Source organism: Salmo salar, chromosome ssa20 (assembly GCF_905237065.1).
Source record: "Salmo salar chromosome ssa20, Ssal_v3.1, whole genome shotgun sequence".
NCBI lineage: Eukaryota > Metazoa > Chordata > Actinopteri > Salmoniformes > Salmonidae > Salmo > Salmo salar.
In genome coordinates this window covers 76,953,716-76,977,456 of record NC_059461.1, presented here as the reverse complement: position 1 = coordinate 76,977,456, position 23,741 = coordinate 76,953,716, and the positions used below count along the sequence as shown (strand labels likewise).

Sequence of the window (23,741 nt, the reverse complement as noted above, 5' to 3'; positions counted from 1 at the left end):
TGTAGTGCTGTGGTCCACTGGGTTGCTAAATGTTTTTCTGTTGTAGTGCTGGACTGTGTACCAATGTATCTCTGTGTAATGTTTTTATGGGTCTGCTTGATGACTTGTGTGGTACTTTAGAGAATTGTTTCCCAACTCCGGTCTTCCAGTACCCCCAACAGCACTCATTTTTGTTGTAGTCTCAGACAAAAACACCTGATTCAGCTTGTTAAGGACTTGATGATTAGTTGACAAGTACAATCAGGTGTGCTTGTCCAGGGCCACAACAGAATATGTGCTGTTGAGGGTGCTTGAGGACCAGAGTTGGGGAAACAGTGCTTTAGAGCAGGGGTCTTCAACTCTTACCCTATGAGGTTTGGAGCCTGCTGGTTTTCTGTTCTACCTGATAATTCATTGCACCTGGTTTCTTAGGTCTAAATCAGTCACTAATTAGAGGAGAACAATGAAAAAATGCAGTGGAACTGGCTTGGAGGTCAGAGTTGAGTTCAAGGGCTTTAGAGCCATACGTGATACTTGCATATAAATCTGTAATTATATCAAGTTACCTTGGAAACAAGTTACCTCGCAAACCTTTTACAGTTAATCAAGTTTAGTCCATTCTGTAACATCATAGGCAAACCTTTTCCATTGCATTGAGGAAGAACTTACACTTGGTTTGATCAAGAACCATTTTATTTTCAGCATTGATTTAAAAAACAAAAAAGCAGTTAAAAATAACTCATTTTGTAAACTCAATTGCTGCAGTTAGATTAGATATATTTTAATACTACCTAAAATAATTGAAAAGGAACAAAAACCAGAGAAAGATATTAAACAAAAAAGAAAAACCACAGGGATGTAATGTAATGCAGGTTTTGTACATGAAATACTGTGGAAGTTTCACCTAGTCTATTGAAAGGCTATTTATCTTTTAAAGCAAAGGTTAATGAAAAAAACAAAAAGACTTTAGTTGAAATGCGACCGGAGGAGGGGAGCTGAGGTTAAATGATTGATTTATCATTGTCTCTTACAGTCCACATTCACATCAAACACAAGAAACTCAAAGAAAGTCAGTCAGGATTGCAATTCAATATCTACAAAATCAGCATTTAAACAACCTAGCTATGTACACTGTACAAAGATTTTAACACAAACTTACATCTTTTACAAAAAAATCTTGCCCGACTGGATCAGGCATATTATATTCCAAAACAACTCCAAGTCCAATACAACTCCAAGTCCAATACGACGCTGTTTCGTTATCTGTCCAGATGTGTGTAGAATACAAGTCCAAAATACAAGTCCAAAACTCATCTGTTTTGTTATCTGTCCAGATGTGTGTAGAATACAAGTCCAAAACTCATCTGTTTTGTTATCTGTCCAGATGTGTGAAGAATACAAGTCCAAAACTCATCTGTTTTGTTATCTGTCCAGATGTGTGTAGAATACAAGTCCAAAACTCATCTGTTTTGTTATCTGTCCAGATGTGTGTAGAATACAAGTCCAAAATACAAGTCCAAAACTCATCCGTTTTGTTATCTGTCCAGATGTGTGTAGAATAAAGCCGATGTTAGCCTTTGTTTATTTTTATTTTTTAAGCAGACAGAACCAAAATGTAACACTGCAACTGACAAGACCCATGATGCAACACTGCCTAGCCGCTGTGATTGGTATGGGATGCTACATTATTATATTATTTTCCCAGAATGTATTTGCATTGTGCATGGACCCTACTTCTCATCTATCAGTCAGTCTATTGCTGTTATGGCTTTGGGAAATTCTGGAGTGACTCTATGAAACCTGCTCAGTGCAAAACAACATGGGAAGAAAGAAAGAAAATAAAAGACATTGAGCTGCATGCTGGGAAATGTAATAGCTCAAGCACACTCAATGTGAATTGTCAATTTTCAATGTCTATTTGAAAATCAGGGACTTTTGTGAAAAAACAATCACTAACACAAAAATTCCTCAGTGCTTATTATGCTAATTTCACTGGCCCAGAATTGACATATTATCATAATGCCCTTTGGAGGATTTCAATAATATAGCATGTTTCATGTAATAATCATGAAAACATAAAACATCAAAAGATACTAGTGCAAAACAATAAAGATCATATCATCATTAAAGCAAAATTAGCGACTTGGCAGGATAGCAGTTTAGCATGTGGTGGGACAGAAGGATTGCTAAACTCTCATGGCTTCACAGGCCTGATTTCGGGGAAGGAGGTCTGGACTAAGGGTAATATTAAACATATTCCACATTCATCCAAATAGCATTCTTAGAGTGGATAATAAAAAAAATATCTTCTTCTTCCATTTCGATTGCACCACTATGGTAATTTTACTATTTCACAAATTCTGTACAGGTTATGTATGAGCGGATTTGTACAAAATAAAAAAACTAGGGAAAAAAAGACACAAATCTGACAGGGGGGAGTTCCCCCCCAAGTGAATTGCATCGTGGTTAGGGGAAAGTCCACTGGGTCTCTGTGGGTGAGCAGGTGTAGTGAGAGGTGGGACAGGGGAGCTGTGTGGAGCGTGCAGCTAACAATCACATCTGCTATGACAGAGAAGGCCATATCACAGTACTGACCATTCAATTACAATATTGTCCCTTTTCATTTTTTTCCAAACATTCTTAATCTTTTGTTTATTGGTTAGCTCATCCATTTTCTCTGCAGTTGTCTCTTAAAAGTTTGTATTTTTTTCACTTTAATCTTTCTTATTCACATTCTCACCCTGTTTTCATTCCTACTCAACATATCGGGTAGGCTTTATGTTCCTGCTATGGAAGAGTATAACACTCAGCTGACCTTGACACGGGCCACTGCTAAGGTGATCATAACCAGCTATAGGTACTAATGTGCTATAGGTACTAATGTGACAAAACACATTGCTTTCCATTGTATGCAGCTTGGTATTATCTTAAGGGGTAGTGGCTTAAGGGTAGTGGTTAAGGGTAGTGGCTTGGAATGAGGGAAATTAGTTTAAGGATAAAGCCTGCAATGGGTGAAGTGGTTTAACCATGTGTATGTGACCAATACAATTGGATTTTAATTGATTTAAGGTTAGTGTTTGCAAGTGGTTGAAGGGTTAGGGTGGGTACTGTTTTGATAATGTAGCCACTAGCTAGCAGTGTGTCCATTATACACCAATCATTCCTCTCTGAGCAAGGACCTCCTTCTCTCATAACTCCATCTCGACACACTACTGTAACAGTCTCTGTTCTGCTCTCCTGCCCATCCCGTCCCTTAGCCAGTACTCTTGTCCCCACGGAGGGGCCCAGTCAGACCTCAGTCTGTTGCTGCATCTCTACGGTGTATGTCCCACCCCGGTGGAGCTCATCCGTACTGTCAAAGTCACTACCGCCCGCCTCCGAGTCGTCAAAGCCGCAGGGCGCCGACAGGTCCGAGGCCGATGACGCGTTCACCGACAACCTCATATTCAGCGACACATTATCTTCCATGTCCCCGCCTCCCGGCGTGATCACCCTACCCACAAAAGTGCTGAACTCCTCCCCTCCGGGCCCGCCTTGCCCCACCTCCCCCAGGGGCAGCTGGTGTGGGGGCAGGTATTGGCTGGGGTGGAAGTGTGGGCGGGGAGACCTGTGGCGTCCGGTGCTGCCACTACCACTCCCACTCAGGGTGCTCTCCTTGGAGGCGGGCTGGGTGGTGGGAAGGGTGTCGTAGGGGTTCCCCTGGTACTCCTCCAAGGGAGTAGGGAGGGGAGGAGGGAGCTGGTCCTGGGTCAGAAACTCCTCCTCATGGGGAGGGGGGAAGTCACTGTCGATGTCGTAGCCCCCGAGGTAGTAGTCTGACTCCAGCTCCCGGGCGCTGCCCCCCAGACGAGAGCTGCCCCCCAGTCGGGAGGCTGAGGCAACCATGTCTCCGTGGCCCCCTAGGCCGCTGGCCTCGTAACTGGGCACCTCTTCGATGTCGGGTAGCCGTGAGTTGGGCATCCAGTCAGACGTGTCCCAGTGATACGCTGGAGGAGGGAGAGACAGTTAGATTACATTTAGCAAACGCAATCTCTGCCAACATGCCCGATGGACAGTTAAAATCTGCAGGTCCATCAGTTAGTGGACAACTACAGTCTCGCTGCAGAGGTCCATCGGGCATGTTAGTGGACCACTACAGTCTCTCTGCAGAGGTCCATCGGGCATGTTTGTAGACAACAAAAACACAGTTAGACGTCAACCACAGCACGGGGAACATCCTGTACAGGGAACATGTTAGCTGTGTTTGAAGGTTTCACAACATGCAGGAGGGAGGCCTGGGAACGTCAGGGGTCACAGGTCAAAAGGTCATAGCATGCCAGGGTTCAGGAGGAGTCAGGGTGGCACTTCGGGACAGCCAAGCCATGGTGAGAGATCAGCGGTTACTAACCGATGGGATCATTCAAAGTAAAAAAAACGCATCACAGCTTGATATACCTCCACATGTTAACACAACTGTTTCACAAAGCATTAAACTGTAAAATACTAAAGAAAAACTAAGAAAGGAAATAGAAACAGTACGCACATCAAAGGAAATTACAAAACCAAAGTGAGAAGCACTAAAAAGTTATATCCATCCTGACAAGTTCAAGAAAAGCTTCAGACAACAAATCTCAACAAAGCAACGTCAACGAGGACAAACTCATTAAAAGCAGTAGAAACGTCAGTCACATGGAGTAACAATGAAACAACACATTCGGAGGTGGGATGCAAATGCAATGCAGTGAGAGGATCAACCATAACATGTCACGGGCAGCAGGCGAAAGCAATGGAAAGCCAAAATTGGCCGAACTGTGGAGGGACGGCAGTGAGGTGCGTTGGCGAGTGAGAGAAGCCTCTCCACCCTGGCAACGTGACATCTCCAAGGATGCATCAGGGCTGCTCAGTCAGCAGAACAATACTGTGACTGGTGCTAACACATGCTGGGGTGTGTGTGTGTGTTAGCAGGGGGCCAGGAGTAACAAATCACACAAACACAGTGAGCTGGGATGGAGACTGTGAAGAGGGGGGGTGCAGTGAGATGGAGAGGGAGAGAATGGGAGAGAGCGCGGATGAGAGAAGGAAGAGGGAGGGAGCGAGAGAGAGAGAGAGAGAAATTAAAAGAGAGAAGAAAGGAGCTAGGTGAGATAGTGAGATTAAGAGGGAGAGGGAAGTAAAGGGAGCGATGTGAGATGAAGAATAAAGAGGCGGGGAGGGGGGTCACCTCTGTTGTAGCTCTGACCTTGGTCCATGACTGACACTGTCAGGTGGGAGAACAGGAGAAGAGAGCGCTTTAGCGTGTTAGCGTGTATTTGTGAGTGTGTGTTTGTGTTAGAGGTGCCAAACAGGTGTTGGCATGGATTAGGACCGGACCATAAGAGATTTGAGGGGGGTAATATGTCAGTTTCTTTATGTATGTGTAATATGTCAGTTTATTTATGTATGTGTAATATGTCCGTTTCTTTATGTACGTGTAATATGTCAGTTTATTTATGTACGTGTAATATGTCAGTTTATTTATGTATGTGTAATATGTCAGTTTATGTATGTATGTGTAATATGTCAGTTTATTTATGTACGTGTAATATGTCAGTTTATTTATGTACGTGTAATATGTCAGTTTCTTTATGTACGTGTAATATGTCAGTTTCTTTATGTACGTGTAATATGTCCGTTTATTTATGTACGTGTAATATGTCAGTTTATTTATGTACGTGTAATATGTCAGTTTATTTATGTACGTGTAATATGTCAGTTTATTTATGTACGTGTAATATGTCAGTTTATTTATGTACGTGTAATATGTCAGTTTATTTATGTACGTGTAATATGTCAGTTTATTTATGTATGTGTAATATGTCAGTTTATTTATGTACGTGTAATATGTCAGTTTATTTATGTACGTGTAATATGTCAGTTTATTTATGTACGTGTAATATGTCAGTTTATTTATGTACGTGTAATATGTCAGTTTATTTATGTACGTGTAATATGTCAGTTTATTTATGTATGTGTAATATGACAGTTTATTTATGTACGTGTAATATGTCAGTTTATTTATGTATGTGTAATATAGTTTATTTATGTATGTGTAATATGTCAGTTTATTTATGTACGTGTAATATGACAGTTTATTTATGTATGTGTAATATGTCAGTTTATTTATGTATGTGTAATATGTCAGTTTATTTATGTATGTGTAATATGTCAGTTTCTTTATGTATGTGTAATATGTCAGTTTATTTATGTACGTGTAATATGTCAGGTTATTTATGTATGTGTAATATGTCAGTTTCTTTATGTACAGTATGTGTAATATGTCAATGCACATGTTGTGAGTTAAACTCTGATTCAGCCCTAACCTTTTGTCAGCCTGTCCCCTGATGTGTGTGTGTGTGTGTGTGTGTGTGTGTGTGTGTGTCTGTGTGTGTGTGTGTGTGTGTGTGTGTGTGTGTGTGTGTGTGTGTGTGTGTGTGTGTGTGTGTGTGTGTGTGTGTGTGTGTGTGTGTTGAGGCTTGCCACTTCAACACATGAGTTCCATGTAAGCTAGGTATTTGGATGTGTACTGAAAATATAAAGCCTACAGTATGTGTGTACTAGAGGTCGACCGATTAATGGGAATGGCTGGTATTTTTGGACACCGATTTGGCCGATTTATTTTAATGTATTTTTAATTTAAAATAAAAAAATTTTTACACCTTTATTTAACTAGGCAAGTCAGTTAAGAACACATTCTTATTTTCAATGATGGCCTAGGAACGGTGGGTTAACTGCCTTGTTCAGGGGCAGAACGACAGATTTTTACCTTGTCAGCTCGGGGATTCGTTTTTGCAACCTTCCGGTTACTAGTCCAACGCTCTAACCACCTGCCTTACATTGCACTCCACGAGGAGCCTGCGTGGCAGGCTGACTACCTGTTACGCGAGGGCAGCAAGAAGCCAAGGTAAGTTGCTAGCTAGCATTAAACTTATAAAAAACTATCAATCTTCACATAATCACTAGTTAACTACACATGGTTGATGATATTACTAGTTTATCTAGCGTGTCCTGCGTTGCATATAATCGATGCGGTGCCTGTTAATTTCTCATCGAATCACAGCCTACTTCGCCAAACGGGTAATGATTTAGCACTGTCGTTGCACCAAACCTAACCATAAACATCAACGCCTTTCTTTAAAATCAATACACAAGTATATATTTTTAAACCTGCATATTTAGTTAATATTGCCTGCTAACATGAATTTCTTATAATTATGGAAATTGTGTCACTTCTCTTGCGTTCTGTGCAAGCAGTCAGGGTATATGCAGCAGTTTGGGCCGCCTGGCTCGTTGCAAACTGTGTGAAGTCCATTTATTCCTAACAAAGACCGTAATTAATTTTCCAGAATTGTACATAATTATGACATAACATTGAAGGTTGTACAATGTAACAGCAATATTTAGACTTAGGGATGCAACCCGTTAGATAAAATACGGAACGGTTGCGTATTTCACTGAAAGAATAAACGTTTTGTTTTCGAGATGATAGTTTCCGGATTCGACCATATTAATGACCTAAGGCACGTATTTCTGTGTGTTTATTATATTATAATTAAGTCTATGATATGATATTTGATAGAGCAGTCTGACTGAGCGGTGGTAGGCAGCAGCAGGCTTGTAAGCATTCATTCAAACAGCACTTTCGTGCGTTTTGCCAGCAGCCCTTCGCAATGCTTCAAGCATTGAGCTGTTTATGACTTCAAGCCTATCAACTCCCGAGATTAGGCTGGTGTAACCGATGTGAAATGGCTAGCTAGTTAGCGGGGTGCGCGCTAATAGCGTTTCAATCGGTGACGTCACTCGCTCTGAGACTTGGAGTAGTTGTTCTCCTTGCTCTGCAAGGGCTGCGGCTTTTGTGGAGCGATGGGTAACGATGCTTCGAGGGTGGCTGTTGTCGATGGGTAACGATGCTTCGAGGGTGGCTGTAGTCGATGTGTTCCTGGTTCGAGCCCAGGTAGAGGCGAGGAGAGGGACGGAAGCTATACTGTTACACTGGCAATACTAAAGTGCCTATAAGAACATCCAATAGTCAAAGGTATATGAAATACAAATGGTATAGAGAGAAATAGTCCTATAATTCCTATAATAACTACAACCTAAAACTTCTTACCTGGGAATATTGAAGACTCATGTTAAAAGGAACCACCAGCTTTCATATGTTCTCATGTTCTGAGCAAGGAACTTAAAAGTTAGCTTTTTTACATGGCACATATTGCACTTTTACTTTCTTCTCCAACATTGTTTTTGCATTATTTAAACCAAATTGAACATGTTTCATTATTTATTTGAGGCTAAATAGATTTTATTGATGTATTATATTAAGTTAAAATAAGTGTTCATTCAGTATTGATGTAATTGTCATTATTACAAATAAAAATCGGTATCGGCATTTTTTGGTCCTCCAATAATCATTATCGGTATCGGCGTTGAAAAATCATAATCGGTCGACCTCTAGTGTGTACATTGAGATTACATACAAGCCATGTATTTTACACCATAGCTGAAGTACACGATCTTCAAACAACAGCACTGTCATGGTATTGTCATGGATAGCATTGTCATGGCATCTCATAGAGAGAGAGAGAGATAAGTACAGGGAGAAGTAAAGAGAGCGTCAGAAGGATAGAGAGAGTGAGAAGGGTGGATGAGACATGGTACCTTCGTTTTCAATAGTGGCGACTGCATCATTGACCAGTCGAATAACGGTCACTATGGAGGCTTGTTGGAGAGAAGCAGAGGGAGGAGACACGATTTGAGACACAGGAAGTTGACAACAGGTTCCCAGGAAACAGAGCTACTATTGGCTGAAGATGGGATAAACACTAGGGCCGTGTAGTATGGGAGGTGTCTGATCAAAAGCTACATATGGAACCAGACTTAGAAGTCTTACACTTTTAGAAAAAAAGGTGCTATCTAGATCTCAAAAGGGGTTTTAGGCTTTCCACATAGGAAAACCCTTTAGAGAACACCTTTTGGTTCCAGGTAGAACTCTTTTGGGTTCCATGGAGGGTTCTACATGGAACCCGAAAGTGTTTTTTCTTCTTGGAACCAAAAAGGGTTCTACCTGGAACCAAAAAAGGTTATCCTATGGGGACAGCCAAAAAAAACCTTTTGGAAGCCTTTTTTCTAAGAGTGTAGGAGGGGACTAACACAGAATCCATGTGCATTTGCTCATCCAAGTATTGGAGAGTATCCCCAGCAAGAACGAACACACACACACACACACACACACACACACACACACACACACACACACACACACACACACACACACACACACACACACACACACACACACACACACACACACACACACACACACACACACACACACGAGGTAGGGCTGTGTTCAGAGAGACGAGAGATAGATTGTTAAATTATGTTTTGAAGACATTCAGTGAAAATCAGATAAATCCAAAAATAAGAAGAAAGAGAAAGAAAGAAAATGGAATTAATATAATAATGACATCAGATCATATCCACTGGTGCGGTCGTTCGCACTGATTGGTCTGCTGCAAACTGTTCTGTGGCCTGATTGGCTAACATCACAGTCAGCTATGTGAAATGTGATCATATTGACAGTGAAACGATTCCATTAATTATGAATGAATGAAGCATCAATGTTGATACGTCAACATTGCATTTCAGCTATGTAGTCTAGTACATAGTAGCAACACACTATGATTATGTAGATTCACCATGGTGATAGCAGTGATTTTTGCAGGATGATCTGAGTGATCCATGTTGATCCAGAAATAACAACTTCTAGGCTAACTCTCTAAGTAAAAAGAACTACTGCTGACTTTTTTCCAATAGCAAAACTCCACAAAGTCCACAACACAACATAAGTTACATAACAATACAAAACACAGATAACACAACACATAAACAACCACCTAAAACCTGAACTGGCTTCTGCCAGCAGTTGGAACTGGAGCATCAACGACTACAACCATAGAACGCCACGGAAGAGAACAACATGTGTTTGAATGCATAATGACGAAACGATGACAAGTTAACAAACACAACACAGCGGTGTGGATGGAAGCGTAGTGTCACTCCTCTTAGGTCAGCTTGCTGTCTGTCTGCACACTGCACACTCTCTCACTTCCAAATTAAAACACAATTTGACAGGTGTGGAAATTAAAAAGTTAACAAAATCACTAGAATAAAAATGAGAAAAAAACCTCCAGGAATTAACACAGACAAATGATATTAAACACATGTAAACAATAAATCAACATGATTTGAGGACAAATAAACTCACACTGGATGTTAGTGTTTCCTGAAACACCTTTATAACACAGCAGGAGTAAATGCATTTGTTGGAGAGAGGGTTTAGGAAACAATAAAACACTCTATAAATTCCCATAGTTATTGTTGTTGTTAATCACAGCATCTCTTTTACTAATGCCCTTCCCCAAACCACCTCTGACTCCACCCCCTGTCCCCTATCTCTTTGGTGTGCTTTAGGGAGCTTTGGCCATAATGCTTTCACATCTGGTTCCTCTGAATGTGCCGACATTAAAGGGTTATGAGGGGTTGTTATCGGACCAGACGGTAGACTAGCTCACTGTCGTTATGGGTGTGGCCAGAAAGAGTTACGAGAAAGGAGGGGCGTGTCTTACCGTTGTCATCGCAAGAGTCGGACTGGAAGGAGCTCAGTGATTGGACCTCAGAGTTACTCCCTGAGAAACAGGTCATCTCTTCGCCCATATCTACCATTTTACCTGCTGGGAGAGGTCAGAGGTTAGGGCGTCAGAGGTTAGGAGGTCAGAGGAAGTTGGGAGCAGGCCAGGGAGAGTTGGCCCTCTGCAAGGTTAGTCACAGAAGAACACAGGCTCGTTAGTACCAGGGCTGTCTTTGTTGAGGCACACATCACACACACCTCGGCTCCAGTGATAACAATGATGGCACGGAGAGCTAGACACACACACACACACACACACACACGCACTTATGATTTGGGAATCAAAGCCAGCTCATAATTAGGATGGTCTTGATAAAGTGAACGTGATGCAGTCTGACTATAGTTCAGTGTAATATGAATGAATATGGAAATGGTACAACAAAACCCTCCCCCTCCAGGGTTCCTGGAAAAGAGAATCACTTGGAGGGATACACATTCACAAACGAACATTTGAATATATGCATGAATGCACACACACAAGACGAAAACAAACACGTATGAACAAAGACTGTACCACACACAAACAGGTTCAAACGCATCATACTATGCCCCCACGCACACACACTGACCCTCGTCGCTGTCCCAGGGGCTCTTGCGGATGGAATCACAGTCGGAACGGCAGGGCGAGACAGGTGGTAGGTTGGGTGCCACGCTACACACCACCACCCCCCTCCGCGTCGTGCCTCCCAGAATCCTGGGTGACTCTGGGTGGAAGGTGCTCATCTCATTGTGTTCCACGCCTCTCCCGTCCGCCATCTTCTCCAGCGTGGACCGTGGGTCGCCTTGGAAACAGGGTGTGTACGCCATGGGCCTCACAGGCACCTGGGGCGGGCCGATCATTCCGGCTCCTCCCCCTATCACCGTGGCGCACAGCCCCGCTTCGGCGTACAGGTTCAAGGGGTCTCCCGGCGTGCAGCGCAGGGTCTTGAACTGAACCCCGTTGACCTTGTTTAACAGAGCTGCTGTTGCTGGATCTTGGACCAGCGTCAAGTTGTTACGGGAGTAGTTCTTCTGGAACACCTGGACACAAAATGTTTTTATTGTATTTCTTGTAAAACAATATATAGTATTACAGATGTAGGATCTTAATTTGAGCCAGTTTGTTGCAGCATGAAAATAATCCTACAGCAGCTGTAAATGTGAATTATTATGTGGATTACAATTTATGGACATTTTTGTTGGGGTTGATAAAACATTTCATAAGAGAAAATCAAGCCTGAAATTTCAACGTGGAAATTAAACATTTCAGAAGCCTTTTAAACCTCAAATACAAAACAAGTAAAAAAAATTATCCTGCAACAGGGTGATCAAATTAAGATCCTACATCTGTAAAAAATAAAAACACACAAGAATAAATCAAACAATACAATACAGATACCTTCTTGCGGAAGGCGATGAAGAGGATGATGAGGGTGACGATGACGAAGAGGACAACAGCGATGCCGATCAGTTCTTCTTTCCCCAGCACGGCGTGTCCAGCCTGCATGTCTGGTACCACCACAGGCCGCAGGCCACAGCGCTGGCCCACAAAGCCCGCCGTGCAGTTACAGTAGAACGAGCCGTGCGTGTTGACGCACACACCGCCGTTCTCACATTCTGCCTCGCCGCCTGTGGCTCTGCCCCGCTCACACTCGTTTACATCCTCCTCGCACCTGGAGAGGGTGAATGGAGGAACGGGGCAGAGGGGTTGTTAAAACTCAGTTTGGTAATTAGTTTGGATAGTTTGACTTACAGATGCCTCTAGAGAAAATACACTCCAAAAATGATCCTTGAAGTAGGTGAATGTCAATACATCAGAATCTTTAATAAACTGTTACATACAGATAGTTTGTGGGTCATTTAATACTTGACTGACTAAAAGTGAGGAAGACTCTCCTTTCATTTGGAGGTGGGAGGAGAGTGATGTAGAGAGGGAGATAGAGGACAGCTCAGGGACTCCTAGTCTCATATGCTCACTATTAAATAACAACAACACTGAGATTGACTTTCCTGATCTTCCTCATCTGAAATTAAAATGGCTTTGATGATGGAACACAAGCTTCTGGCGTGTGTGTGTGTGTGTGTGTGTGTGTGTGTGTGTGTGTGTGTGTGTGTGTGTGTGTGTGTGTGTGTGCGTGCGTTGGTTTGTTTGTGTGTGTGTTTGTTTGTGTGTGTGTGTTTCAGCGAGTAAGAAAAGTGTATACATGAGTGAGCTTGTGGCTTTGAATCTTAGCCTTGATTTGTAATGTAACACAGTGGAACACCCCTAAACCCCTGGAGAGAAGGAGACAAGCAGAATGAAATGTCATCTTCTTTACTCTGTCAACTCTTTGAGTGAATCTTTAACAAGCTGCAGGCAGCTTGGGGCTCTGGCTCTTCTGCTCATCTGCCTATCATTGTATAGAAAAGCTGGTTTATACTGCCACCTAGTGAGATGAGACATTGCGTTCACAGAGGGCTTTATTACATACTTTATATATGACATACTTTATATTATATCTACTACTTGGGCCAGTAGGCAGCTGAACCAGCTAAAACAAACAGCTAATTTAAAAGGTGGGTGTTTATGTGTGTGTGTGTGTGTGTGTGAGTGAGTGAGTGAGTGAGTGAGTGAGTGAGTGAGTGAGTGAGTGAGTGAGTGAGTGAGTGAGTGAGTGAGTTAAAGGGTGTCGTTGTGTCTGTCATATTCTGTTTGTCTGAGACAGTCAACTCCATGGGTATGTGTTCAGGACAGGAGTGTGTATACTGTATGTATACAGTGTGATCATTAGTGTGATAGTAACTTACGTGGTGCCCTGGAACCCTCTCCTGCAGCTGCAGAGGAAAGCATTGCCGATGGCTTTGCACACACCGCTGTTGAGGCAGGGGTTAGGAACGCAAGCTGTGATCTCTGTCTCACAGCGCCCTCCAGTGTACTGGGGACTGCAACTACAGGCAAAACCTAATACAAAGAGAGAAGAGGCAAAGGGACAGGAAAAGACAGGAATAGAAAGGGAGAGAGAGAGAGAAGGACAGAGTGGGAGAGAGAGATAATGAAACATTAGCAGAGAGAGAAAAGAGACGGAGAGTAAAAAGAAAAAAGGAAGGAGAGTAAATTAAGTACTTTTACATTTGAGTCATTAAGCAGATTCTCTTATCGGGGGAGACTTACAGTTAGTGCATTAATCTTAAAATAGCTAGGTAGGACAACCACATATCACATTAAGTACATTTTCCCTCAATAAAGTTGCTATCAGCAAAGTCAGAGCTAGTATGGGGGGTGTAAAATTAAGTATTCTGCATACAGGTGTAGAGTAGTAGTGCTATAATTCAACAAAGCAGTCAGACCATCATAGCAGATTCAGAACACACACACACACACACACACACACACACACACACACACACACACACACACACACACACACACACACACACACACACACACATTTACACTCCATCACACACACTCCCTCACACACACACACACACACATTTACACTCCATCACACACACTCCCTCACACACACACACACACACACACACACTCCATCACACACACACACCCTCACACACACACACACACACTCCCACACACACACACAAACACACCCTCAGACACACATTCACACACACACACCATCACACACACACACACACACACACACACACACACACACACACACACACACACACACACACACACACACACACACACACACATTTACACTCCATCACACACACTCCCTCACACACACACACACACATTTACACTCCATCACACACACTCCCTCACACACACACACACACACACTCCATCACACACACACACACCCTCACACACACACACACACACACTCCCACACACACACACAAACACACCCTCAGACACACATTCACACACACACACCATCACACACACACACACACACACACACACACACACACACACACACACACACACACACACACACACACACACACACACACACACACACACACACACACACACACACACACACATTCACACTCCATCGCACAAACACTCCTACTCCATCACACACTCAACACTAGAAGTCAACCGATTATGATTTTTCAATGCCGATACCGATACCGATTATTGGAGGGCCAAACAAAGCCGCTACCGATTCATCGGCCAATTTTTTTTATTTATTTGTAATAATGACAATTACAACAATGCTGAATGAACAATGAACACTTTTATTTTAACTTAATATAATATATCAATAAAATCAATTTAGTCTCAAATAAATAATGAAACATGTTCAATTTGGTTTAAATAATGCAAAAACAAAGTGTTGGAGAAGAAAGTAAAAGTGCAATATGTGCCATGTAAAAAAGCTAACTTTTAAGTTCCTTGCTCAGAACATGAGAACATATGAAAGCTGGTGGTTCCTTTTAACATGAGTCTTCAATATTCCCAGGTAAGAAGTTTTAGGTTGTAGTTATTATAGGAATTATAGGACTATTTCTCTCTATACCATTTGTATTTCATATACCTTTGACTATTAGATGTTCTTATAGGCACTTTAGTATTGCCAGTGTAACAGTCTGTCCCTCTCCTCGCTCCTACCTGGGCTCGAACCAGGAACACATCGACAACAGCCACCCTCGAAGCAGCTTTACCCATGCAGAGCAAGGGGAACAACTACTCCAAGTCTCAGAGCGAGTGATGTTTGAAACGCTATTAGCGCGCACCCCGCTAACTAGCTAGCCATTTCACATCGGTTACACCAGCCTAATCTTGCGAGTTGATAGGCTTGAAGTCATAAACAGCGCAATGCTTGAAGAATTGCGAAGGGCTGCTGGCAAAACGCACGAAAGTGCTGTTTGAATGAATGCTTACGAGCCTGCTGCTGCCTACCACCGCTCAGTCAGGCTGCTCTATCAAATATCAAATCATAGACTTAATTGTAATATAATAAACACACAGAAATACGAGCCTTAGGTCATTAATATGGTCGAATCCGGAAACTATCATCTCGAAAACAAAACGTTTATTTTTTCAGTGAAATATGGAACCGTTACGTATTTTATCTAATGGGTGGCATCCCTAAGTCTAAATATTCCTGTTACATTGCACAACCTTCAATGTTGTGTCATAATTACGTAAAATTCAGGCAAATTAGTTCGCAACGAGCCAGGCGGCCCAAACTTTTGCATATACCCTGACTCTGCGTGCAATGAACGCAAGAGAACAAACACAATTTCACCTGGTTAATATTGCCTGCTAACCTGGATTTCTTTTAGCTAAATATGCAGGTTTAAAAATATATACTTCTGTGTGATGATTTTAAGAAAGGCATTGATCTTTATGGTTAGGTACAGTCGTGCAACGATTGTGCTTTTTTCGCAAATGTGCTTTTGTTAAAACCTGTTAGGGATAGGGGGCAGTATTTTCACGTTCGGATGAAAAGCGTGCCCAGAGTAAACTGCCTGTTACTCGGGCCCAGAGACAAATATTTGCATACTATTAGTAGATTTGGATAGAAAACACTGAAGCTTCTAAAACTGTTTGAATGATGTCTGTGAGTATAACAGAACTCATATGGCAGGCAAAAACCTGAGAAAAATCCAACCAGGAAGTGGGAAATCTGAGGGTTGAAGTGTTCTATCTAATCCCTATCCAAACTACAGTGTCTGTGGGGTCATATTGCACTTCCTAAGGCCTCCACTAGATGTCAACAGTCTTTAGAACCTTGTTTCATGCTTCTACTGTTACTGGGCAGAGAATAAGAGCCCAGTCAACCAGTGGACTGCCTGAGACCAAGGAGTTGTTTACTGCGCGAGCAGGCACGCCGCTCCTTCTTTTTCCTCTGTAATGAATACGCTATTGTCCGGTTGGAATATTATTGAATATTAATGTTAAAAAGACCCTAAGGATTGATTGTAAACATCGTTTGACATGTTTCTACGAACGGTAATGGAACATTTTGACTTTTCGTCTCTGGTTTTGCGCTTGTGCATTTTGCCTTTGGATAGTGATCTGAACGCGCAAACAAAAGGAGGTATTTGGACATAAATATGGAGTTTATCGAACAAAAATAAAATTTATTGTGGAAGTGGGAGTCCTAGGAGTGCATTCCGACGAAGATCAGCAAAGGTAAGTGAAGATTTATAATACTATTTCTGAGTTTAGTTGACTCCAGAACTTGGCGGGTAACTGTATAGCTTGCTTTGATGGCCTGAGCTCTGTACTCAGAATATTGAACAATGTGCTTTCGCCGTAAAGCTATTTTTTAAATCTGACACAGCGGTTGCATTAAGGAGAAGTGTATCGTCAAAGGTTAGTGATTCATTTTAGCTGTATTTCTGGTTTTTGTGATGCCTCTCCTTGCTTGGAAAATGGCTGTGTGGTTTTTCTTGTCAAGTTGATGTCCTAACATAATCTAATGTTATGCTTTCGCCGTAAAGCCTTTTTGAAATTGGACAATGAGGTTGGATTAACGAGATTATCTTTAAAATGGTGTATAATAGTTGTATGTTTGAGAAATTTGAATTATGAGATTTTTGCTGTTTTGTATTTCGCGCCCTGCTATTACATTGGCTGTTGGCGAGGGGTTCTGCTAGCGGAACTCCTGTCCATAACAGGTTTTAAATCATCCCCCGTTTGGCGAAGTTGGCTGTCTTTGTTAGGAAGAAATAGTATTCACACAGTTCGCAATGAGCCAGGCGGCCCAAACTGCTGCATATACCCTGACTCTGTTGCAGAGGTGACACATTTTACCTAGTTAAAAGAAATTCATGTTAGCAGGCAATATTAACTAAACATGCAGGTTTAAAAATATATACTTGTGTATTGATTTTAAGAAAGGCATTGATGTTTATGGTTAGGCACACGTTGGAGCAACAACAGTCCTTTTTCCCAAATGCGCACCGCATCGATTATATGCAATGCAGGACAGGCTAGATAAACTAGTAATATCATCAACTATGTGTAGTTAACTAGTGATTATGATTGATTGATTGTTTTTTATAAGATAAGCTTAATGCTAGCTAGCAACTTACCTTGGCTTCTTACTGCATTCGCGTAACAGGCAGGCTCCTCGTGGAGTGCAATATAAAGCAGGTGGTTAGAGCGTTGGACTAGTTAACCGTAAGGTTGCAAGATTGAATCCCCAAGCTGACAAGGTAAAAATCTGTCGTTCTGCCCCTGAACAAGGCAGTTAACCCACCGTTCCTAGGCCGTCATTGAAAATAAGAATGTGTTCTTAACTGACTTGCCTAGTTAAAAAATATTATTAAAAAAAATATATTAAAAAAAATATAAAAATCGGCAAATCGGTGGCCAAAAATACCGATTACCGATTGTTGTGAAAACTTGAAATCGGCCCTAATTAATCGGCCATTCCGATTAATCGGTCGACCTCTACTCAACACTCCAACACACACACACACACACACACACACACACACACACACACACACACACACACACACACACACACACACACACACACACACACACACACACACACACACACACACACACACTCCATCACACTCACACTCCATCACACTCACACTCCATCACACTCACACTCCATCACACACACAGGAATGTGTTCAGTGCTGTAGAGACTAGTGTGTGCATTGTTTGAGCTTTGGCGGCGGTGCCAGGGATAGTTGGCATGGGGTTGACGAGAGCTTGCCAGCCTAAACATCAACACACACACACACACCTCTGGGAAATCACACGGGTACACACACCTAGAGGCTCATGCAACTGGGAAATCACACTGTCACACACAATCACAAACACACACACCTCTAGGAAAACGCGGGGAAATGTCACTGTGTTTATCGACACAGCGCAGACAGACACACACGCACACACACACAGTGGGATACCGGAATACATACACTCACACACACACACACTCCGATAACCTTTACACAAAGGTCGGGTGTGCCAAAAACAGGGGACCATGACAAGCTCCAGAATGCCGTGCTCTTTTCAGAGTGCTCCGCAATGCGAGCGGGGAGACCGGGAAAGACCAACACAGGGGAGCGTTAAGTCACTCTCTCTGTGTTGAGTCTTGGCCTCGATGTGTTAAGTCAGCACATTAAGTCAAGGGGTCACCCTGCTGAGTCCAGGCAGGGAATTTCGATAGAGATGACATTTAACCAGGCTTCCCTATTGACTCCAGTAAAATGCCAACGTCTTGAGCCCTGGCGGTAGTCTGATTTTAAAACGATACGATTTGTTCATGTAGGTCTTTTGAGTTCAGGCAAAAGGAGGAGAGATATGAACAGACAAAAAAACGAAGAGCAACTCGAGAGATATGACGACACAAAGGGAGGAAGATAAGGACAGAGAGAAGGTAACACGATCAGGCAGACAAAAAGAGAGCGAGAGACAGAGAGAGAAAAAGAGAGAGAGAGCGAGAGAGAGGGAGAGACAGAGAGAAAGAGAGAGAAATAGAGAGATAGAGAGCGAGCGAGAGGGAGAGACAGAGAGAAAGAGAGAGAAAGAGGGAAAGAGAGAGAGAGAGAGAGCGAGAGACAGAGAGAGAAATAGAGAGAGAGAGAGCGAGAGAGAGGGAGAGACAGAGAGAAAGAGAGGTGAAATAGAGAGAGAGAGAGAGAGAGAGAGAGAGAGAGAGAGAGAGAGAGAAGCGAGAGAGAGAGAGAGAAAACAGAAGTGATGAAGGAGTGTACTATGAGGAATTTTCACAGTGGGTCAAGGTCAGTTTAATTAGGAGTTCATTATGGATTAACAATGTTGAGGGGAGATCCAGATCCCTGGAGAGGTTATAGTCTGCCAGCTGGCACAGATCATCATCCATCACCCTGATGACCTCCAATCAAACAATCAATCAGGAAATCAGTGTGTGTATTATAGACACTAATGGTCACCAATAATCTTTGTTCTCGAGAGCTACAGGGTGGTGCAGGCTTTTGTTCCAACCCAGGCTGTTTGTTTCACACAAACACCAGAGGAGGCTGGTGGGATGAGCAATAGGAGGACAGGCTCATTTTAATGGCTGGATTGTAATAAATAAAAGGGTACACACACACACACACACACACACACACACACACACACACACACACACACACACACACACACACACACACACACACACACACACACACACACACACACACACACACACACACACACACACCCGCTTGTGACCTCATCTATTTCCTCTTGCAGTTCCCCAGACTCACCACCGGAGGGCAGGCTGGTGCAGGTGGCTCCGTGGAGGCAGGGCTGTTTCTGGCAGGCGTCGGGGTAGAGAACACAGCCCAGCTTCAGCTCTGTTAGGCCCACCACCTCAGCATAGCGACTCCTCTTGTTCTGCAGTGGCAGCTCATTGTTGTTGAGCATCACAGAGTCCATGCAGCCCTGGAAACCATCCGTCACCCGAGGACCCTTCTTGTCTGTCAGGCTGCGAGAGTTAGGAGGCTGGACCTGGGGGGAGAGGAGAGACATGAGTGACATCAGATTTATGTGTACATACAAACAATCAAACACATATTGTACTGTATATAAATAGGTATAGCACGCAAAACTATAATATCAAGCCAGAATACCAAGCTTTTTCATGTTGTTTTCTGAGTAAGGAGCAAGTCATGTTCAGACAACAATTTGAAAGACAAAGATTCTGATCCCCAAATACACTAAATACAGCACATTAATTTATACACACACAGGCTGTATTCTTCAGAGCTTCCTATCCAGAGCTTCCTATCCAGAGTTTCCTTTCTAATGCTTCCCATCCAGAGCCTCCTATCCAGAGCTTCCTATCCAGAGCTTCCTATCCAGAGCTTCCTATACAGAGCTTCCCGTCCAGAGCTTCCTATCCAGCGTCTTGTGTTGTGTTCCTCACTCTAACTAGATTAAACTGGTAAGAGCACTATAGAGAAACACTATACTCACACATACAAATCCATAACGCTTGCAGATGCAGAACACACATCAGCCACGCCCAAACAAACATATCAGTGTCCCTAACACACATACTCACAACCCACTCTGAAAACATCTGTCACACACACACCTACATGTTTGTTTTACTATCCTTGTGGGGACCAAACAATTAATTTGCATTCAAAATCCTATTTTCTCTAACCCCTAACCCAACTCCTAACTCTACCTCTAACCCTAATTGTAACCCTAAACCTAACCCCTGAAGCTAACTCCTAACTCTACTTCTAACCCTAAACCTAACCCCTGAACCTAACTCCTAACTCTACTTCTAACCCTAAACCTAACCCCTGAACCTAACTCCTAACTCTACTTCTAACCCTAAACCTAACCCCTGAACCTAACTCCTAACTCTACTTCTAACCCTAAACCTAACCCCTGAACCTAACTCCTAACTCTACTTCTAACCCTAAACCTAACCCCTGAACCTAACTCCTAACTCTACTTCTAACCCTAAACCTAACCCCTGAACCTAACTCCTAACTCTACTTCTAACCCTAAACCTAACCCCTGAACCTAACTCCTAACTCTACTTCCAACCCTAAACCTAACCCCTGAACCTAACTCCTAACTCTACTTCTAACCCTAAACCTAACCCCTGAACCTAACTCCTAACTCTACTTCTAACCCTAAACCTAACCCCTGAACCTAACTCCTAACTCTACTTCTAACCCTAAACCTAACCCCTGAACCTAACTCCTAACTCTACTTCTAACCCTAAACCTAACCCCTGAACCTAACTCCTAACTCTACTTCTAACCCTAAACCTAACCCCTGAACCTAACTCCTAACTCTACTTCTAACCCTAAACCTAACCCCTGAACCTAACTCCTAACTCTACTTCTAACCCTAAACCTAACCCCTGAACCTAACTCCTAACTCTACTTCTAACCCTAAACCTAACCCCTGAACCTAACTCCTAACTCTACTTCTAACCCTAAACCTAACCCCTGAACCTAACTCCTAACTCTACTTCTAACCCTAAACCTAACCCCTGAACCTAACTCCTAACTCTACTTCTAACCCTAAACCTAACCCCTGAACCTAACTCCTAACTCTACTTCTAACCCTAAACCTAACCCCTGAACCTAACTCCTAACTCTACTTCTAACCCTAAACCTAACCCCTGAACCTAACTCCTAACTCTACTTCTAACCCTAAACCTAACCCCTGAACCTAACTCCTAACTCTACTTCTAACCCTAAACCTAACCCCTGAACCTAACTCCTAACTCTACTTCTAACCCTAAACCTAACCCCTGAACCTAAAATAGCCTTTTTCCTTATGGGGACTGGCGAAATGACCCCAATTTTCCTTGTTTTACTATCCTTGTGATTACTTCTGGTCCCCACAAGGATAATAAAACCCAAAACACACACACACATACCCCATCCCCTCCACAGAAAGCCCACCTGTGCTCCAAAGTAGATAGACCCATCTGCTCCTAGTGGTTGGAAGCTTGGCGGTCCTCTTCTCCTCTCCACGTAGCTGTCGTCCAGAGACAGACTGGTGAAGTTACGGTTGAGCTCCAGAGTTACCGTGTGCCAGTTACCATCGTTGATGGGCCTCCCAGAGATACCCAGCATACCAGGGCTGTTCCCACAGTCCAGCTGGAACCACAGTTTACCCTCCTCTAGCTGTCAATCACAACAAGATAGGCAGGATTTAGACACAGATGAGTGGCTTAGCCTCAGGTAATAACAAGGGTGGATCGTGCTGCGGGTATCCAGACTATCCATGCATGTGTACAGTGTGTGTACCTCGAATATAACCCAGTAGGCTGATCACTTCTGTCTGTTATGTTCAGTATAGTACAGGGATTAACATGTATAGGTGTGTACCTTAAACAGGGGTCAGCAAGTGTACGTGTGTGTGTGTACCTGTGTGTGTGTCTGTGTGTGTGTGTGTGTATGTGTACCTGTGTGTGTGTGGGTACCTTCAGTATAGTGCAACGGTTACCGTGTGTATGTACCTGTGTGTGTGTGTGTGTGTGTGTGTGTGTGTGTGTACCTTCAGTATAGTGCAGGGGTCAGTGTGTGTGTGTGAACCTTCAGTATAGTGCAGGGGTCAGTGTGTGTGTGTGTGTGTGTACCTTCAGTATAGTGCAGGGGTCCGTGTGGGTGTGTACCTTCAGTATAGTGCAGGGGTCAGTGTGTGTGTGTGTACCTTCAGTATAGTGCAGGGGTCAGTGTGTGTGTGTGTGTGTGTGTGTGTGTGTGTGTGTGTGTGTGTGTGTGTGTGTGTGTGTGTGTGTGTGTGTTGATCTTCAGTATAGTGCAGGGGTCAGTGTGTGTGTGTGTACCTTCAGTATAGTCCAGGGGTCAGTGTGTGTGTGTGTGTGTGTGTGTACCTTCAGTATAGTGCAGGGGTCAGTGTGTGTGTGTGTACCTTCAGTATAGTTCAGGGGTCAGTGTGTGTGTGTGTGTACCTTCAGTATAGTGCAGGGGTCAGTGTGTGTGTGTGTGTGTGTACCTTCAGTATAGTCCAGGGGTCAGTGTGTGTGTGTGTGTATCTTCAATATAGTGCAGGGGTCAGTGTGTGTGTGTGTACCTTCAGTATAGTGCAGGGGTCAGTGTGTGTGTGTGTGTACCTTCAGTATAGTCCAGGGGTCAGTGTGTGTGTGTGTGTGTGTGTGTATCTTCAGTATAGTGCAGGGGTCAGTGTGTGTGTGTGTGTGTGTATCTTCAGTATAGTGCAGGGGTCAGTGTGTGTGTGTGTGTACCTTCAGTATAGTGCAGGGATCAGTGTGTGTGTGTGTGTGTGTACCTTCAGTATAGTCCAGGGGTCAGTGTGTGTGTGTGTGTGTGTGTGTGTGTGTGTGTGTGTGTGTATCTTCAGTATAGTGCAGGGGTCAGTGTGTGTGTGTGTACCTTCAGTATAGTGCAGGGGTCAGTGTGTGTGTGTGTGTACCTTCAGTATAGTGCAGGGGTCAGTGTGTGTGTGTGTACCTTCAGTATAGTGTACGGGTCAGTGTGTGTGTGTGTGTACCTTCAGTATAGTGCAGGGGTCAGTGTGTGTGTGTGTACCTTCAGTATAGTGCAGGGGTCAGTGTGTGTACCTTCAGTATAGTGCAGGGGTCAGTGTGTGTGTGTGTGTGTGTGTGTGTACCTTCAGTATAGTGCAGAGGTCAGTGTGTGTGTG

The 23,741-nt window shown here is 43.2% G+C and overlaps 1 protein-coding gene across 10 annotated transcripts in view; it reads right to left on the bottom strand.

The window, feature by feature from the left end:
* Positions 1-654: 654 nt before the first annotated feature.
* Positions 655-23,741, bottom strand: part of LOC106581345 (protocadherin Fat 3) — a 485,897-nt gene continuing 462,810 nt past the window's right edge. For 3 of the 10 annotated variants that reach the window (XM_045703948.1, XM_045703947.1, XM_045703952.1), the window contains 9 exons: positions 22,013-22,237; positions 19,841-20,084; positions 13,451-13,604; positions 12,063-12,336; positions 11,254-11,704; positions 10,623-10,727; positions 8,653-8,712; positions 5,180-5,215; positions 655-3,965 (listed from right to left, as the gene is read on the bottom strand). In XM_045703948.1, the coding sequence (XP_045559904.1) occupies positions 3,268-3,965; positions 5,180-5,215; positions 8,653-8,712; positions 10,623-10,727; positions 11,254-11,704; positions 12,063-12,336; positions 13,451-13,604; positions 19,841-20,084; positions 22,013-22,237 (2,247 nt within the window). In that variant the 3' untranslated portion in view covers positions 655-3,267. The remainder of the gene's footprint in view (positions 3,966-5,179; positions 5,216-8,652; positions 8,713-10,622; positions 10,728-11,253; positions 11,705-12,062; positions 12,337-13,450; positions 13,605-19,840; positions 20,085-22,012; positions 22,238-23,741) is intronic. The other 7 variants (XM_045703953.1, XM_045703955.1, XM_045703954.1 and 4 more) reach the window with 5 other exon arrangements.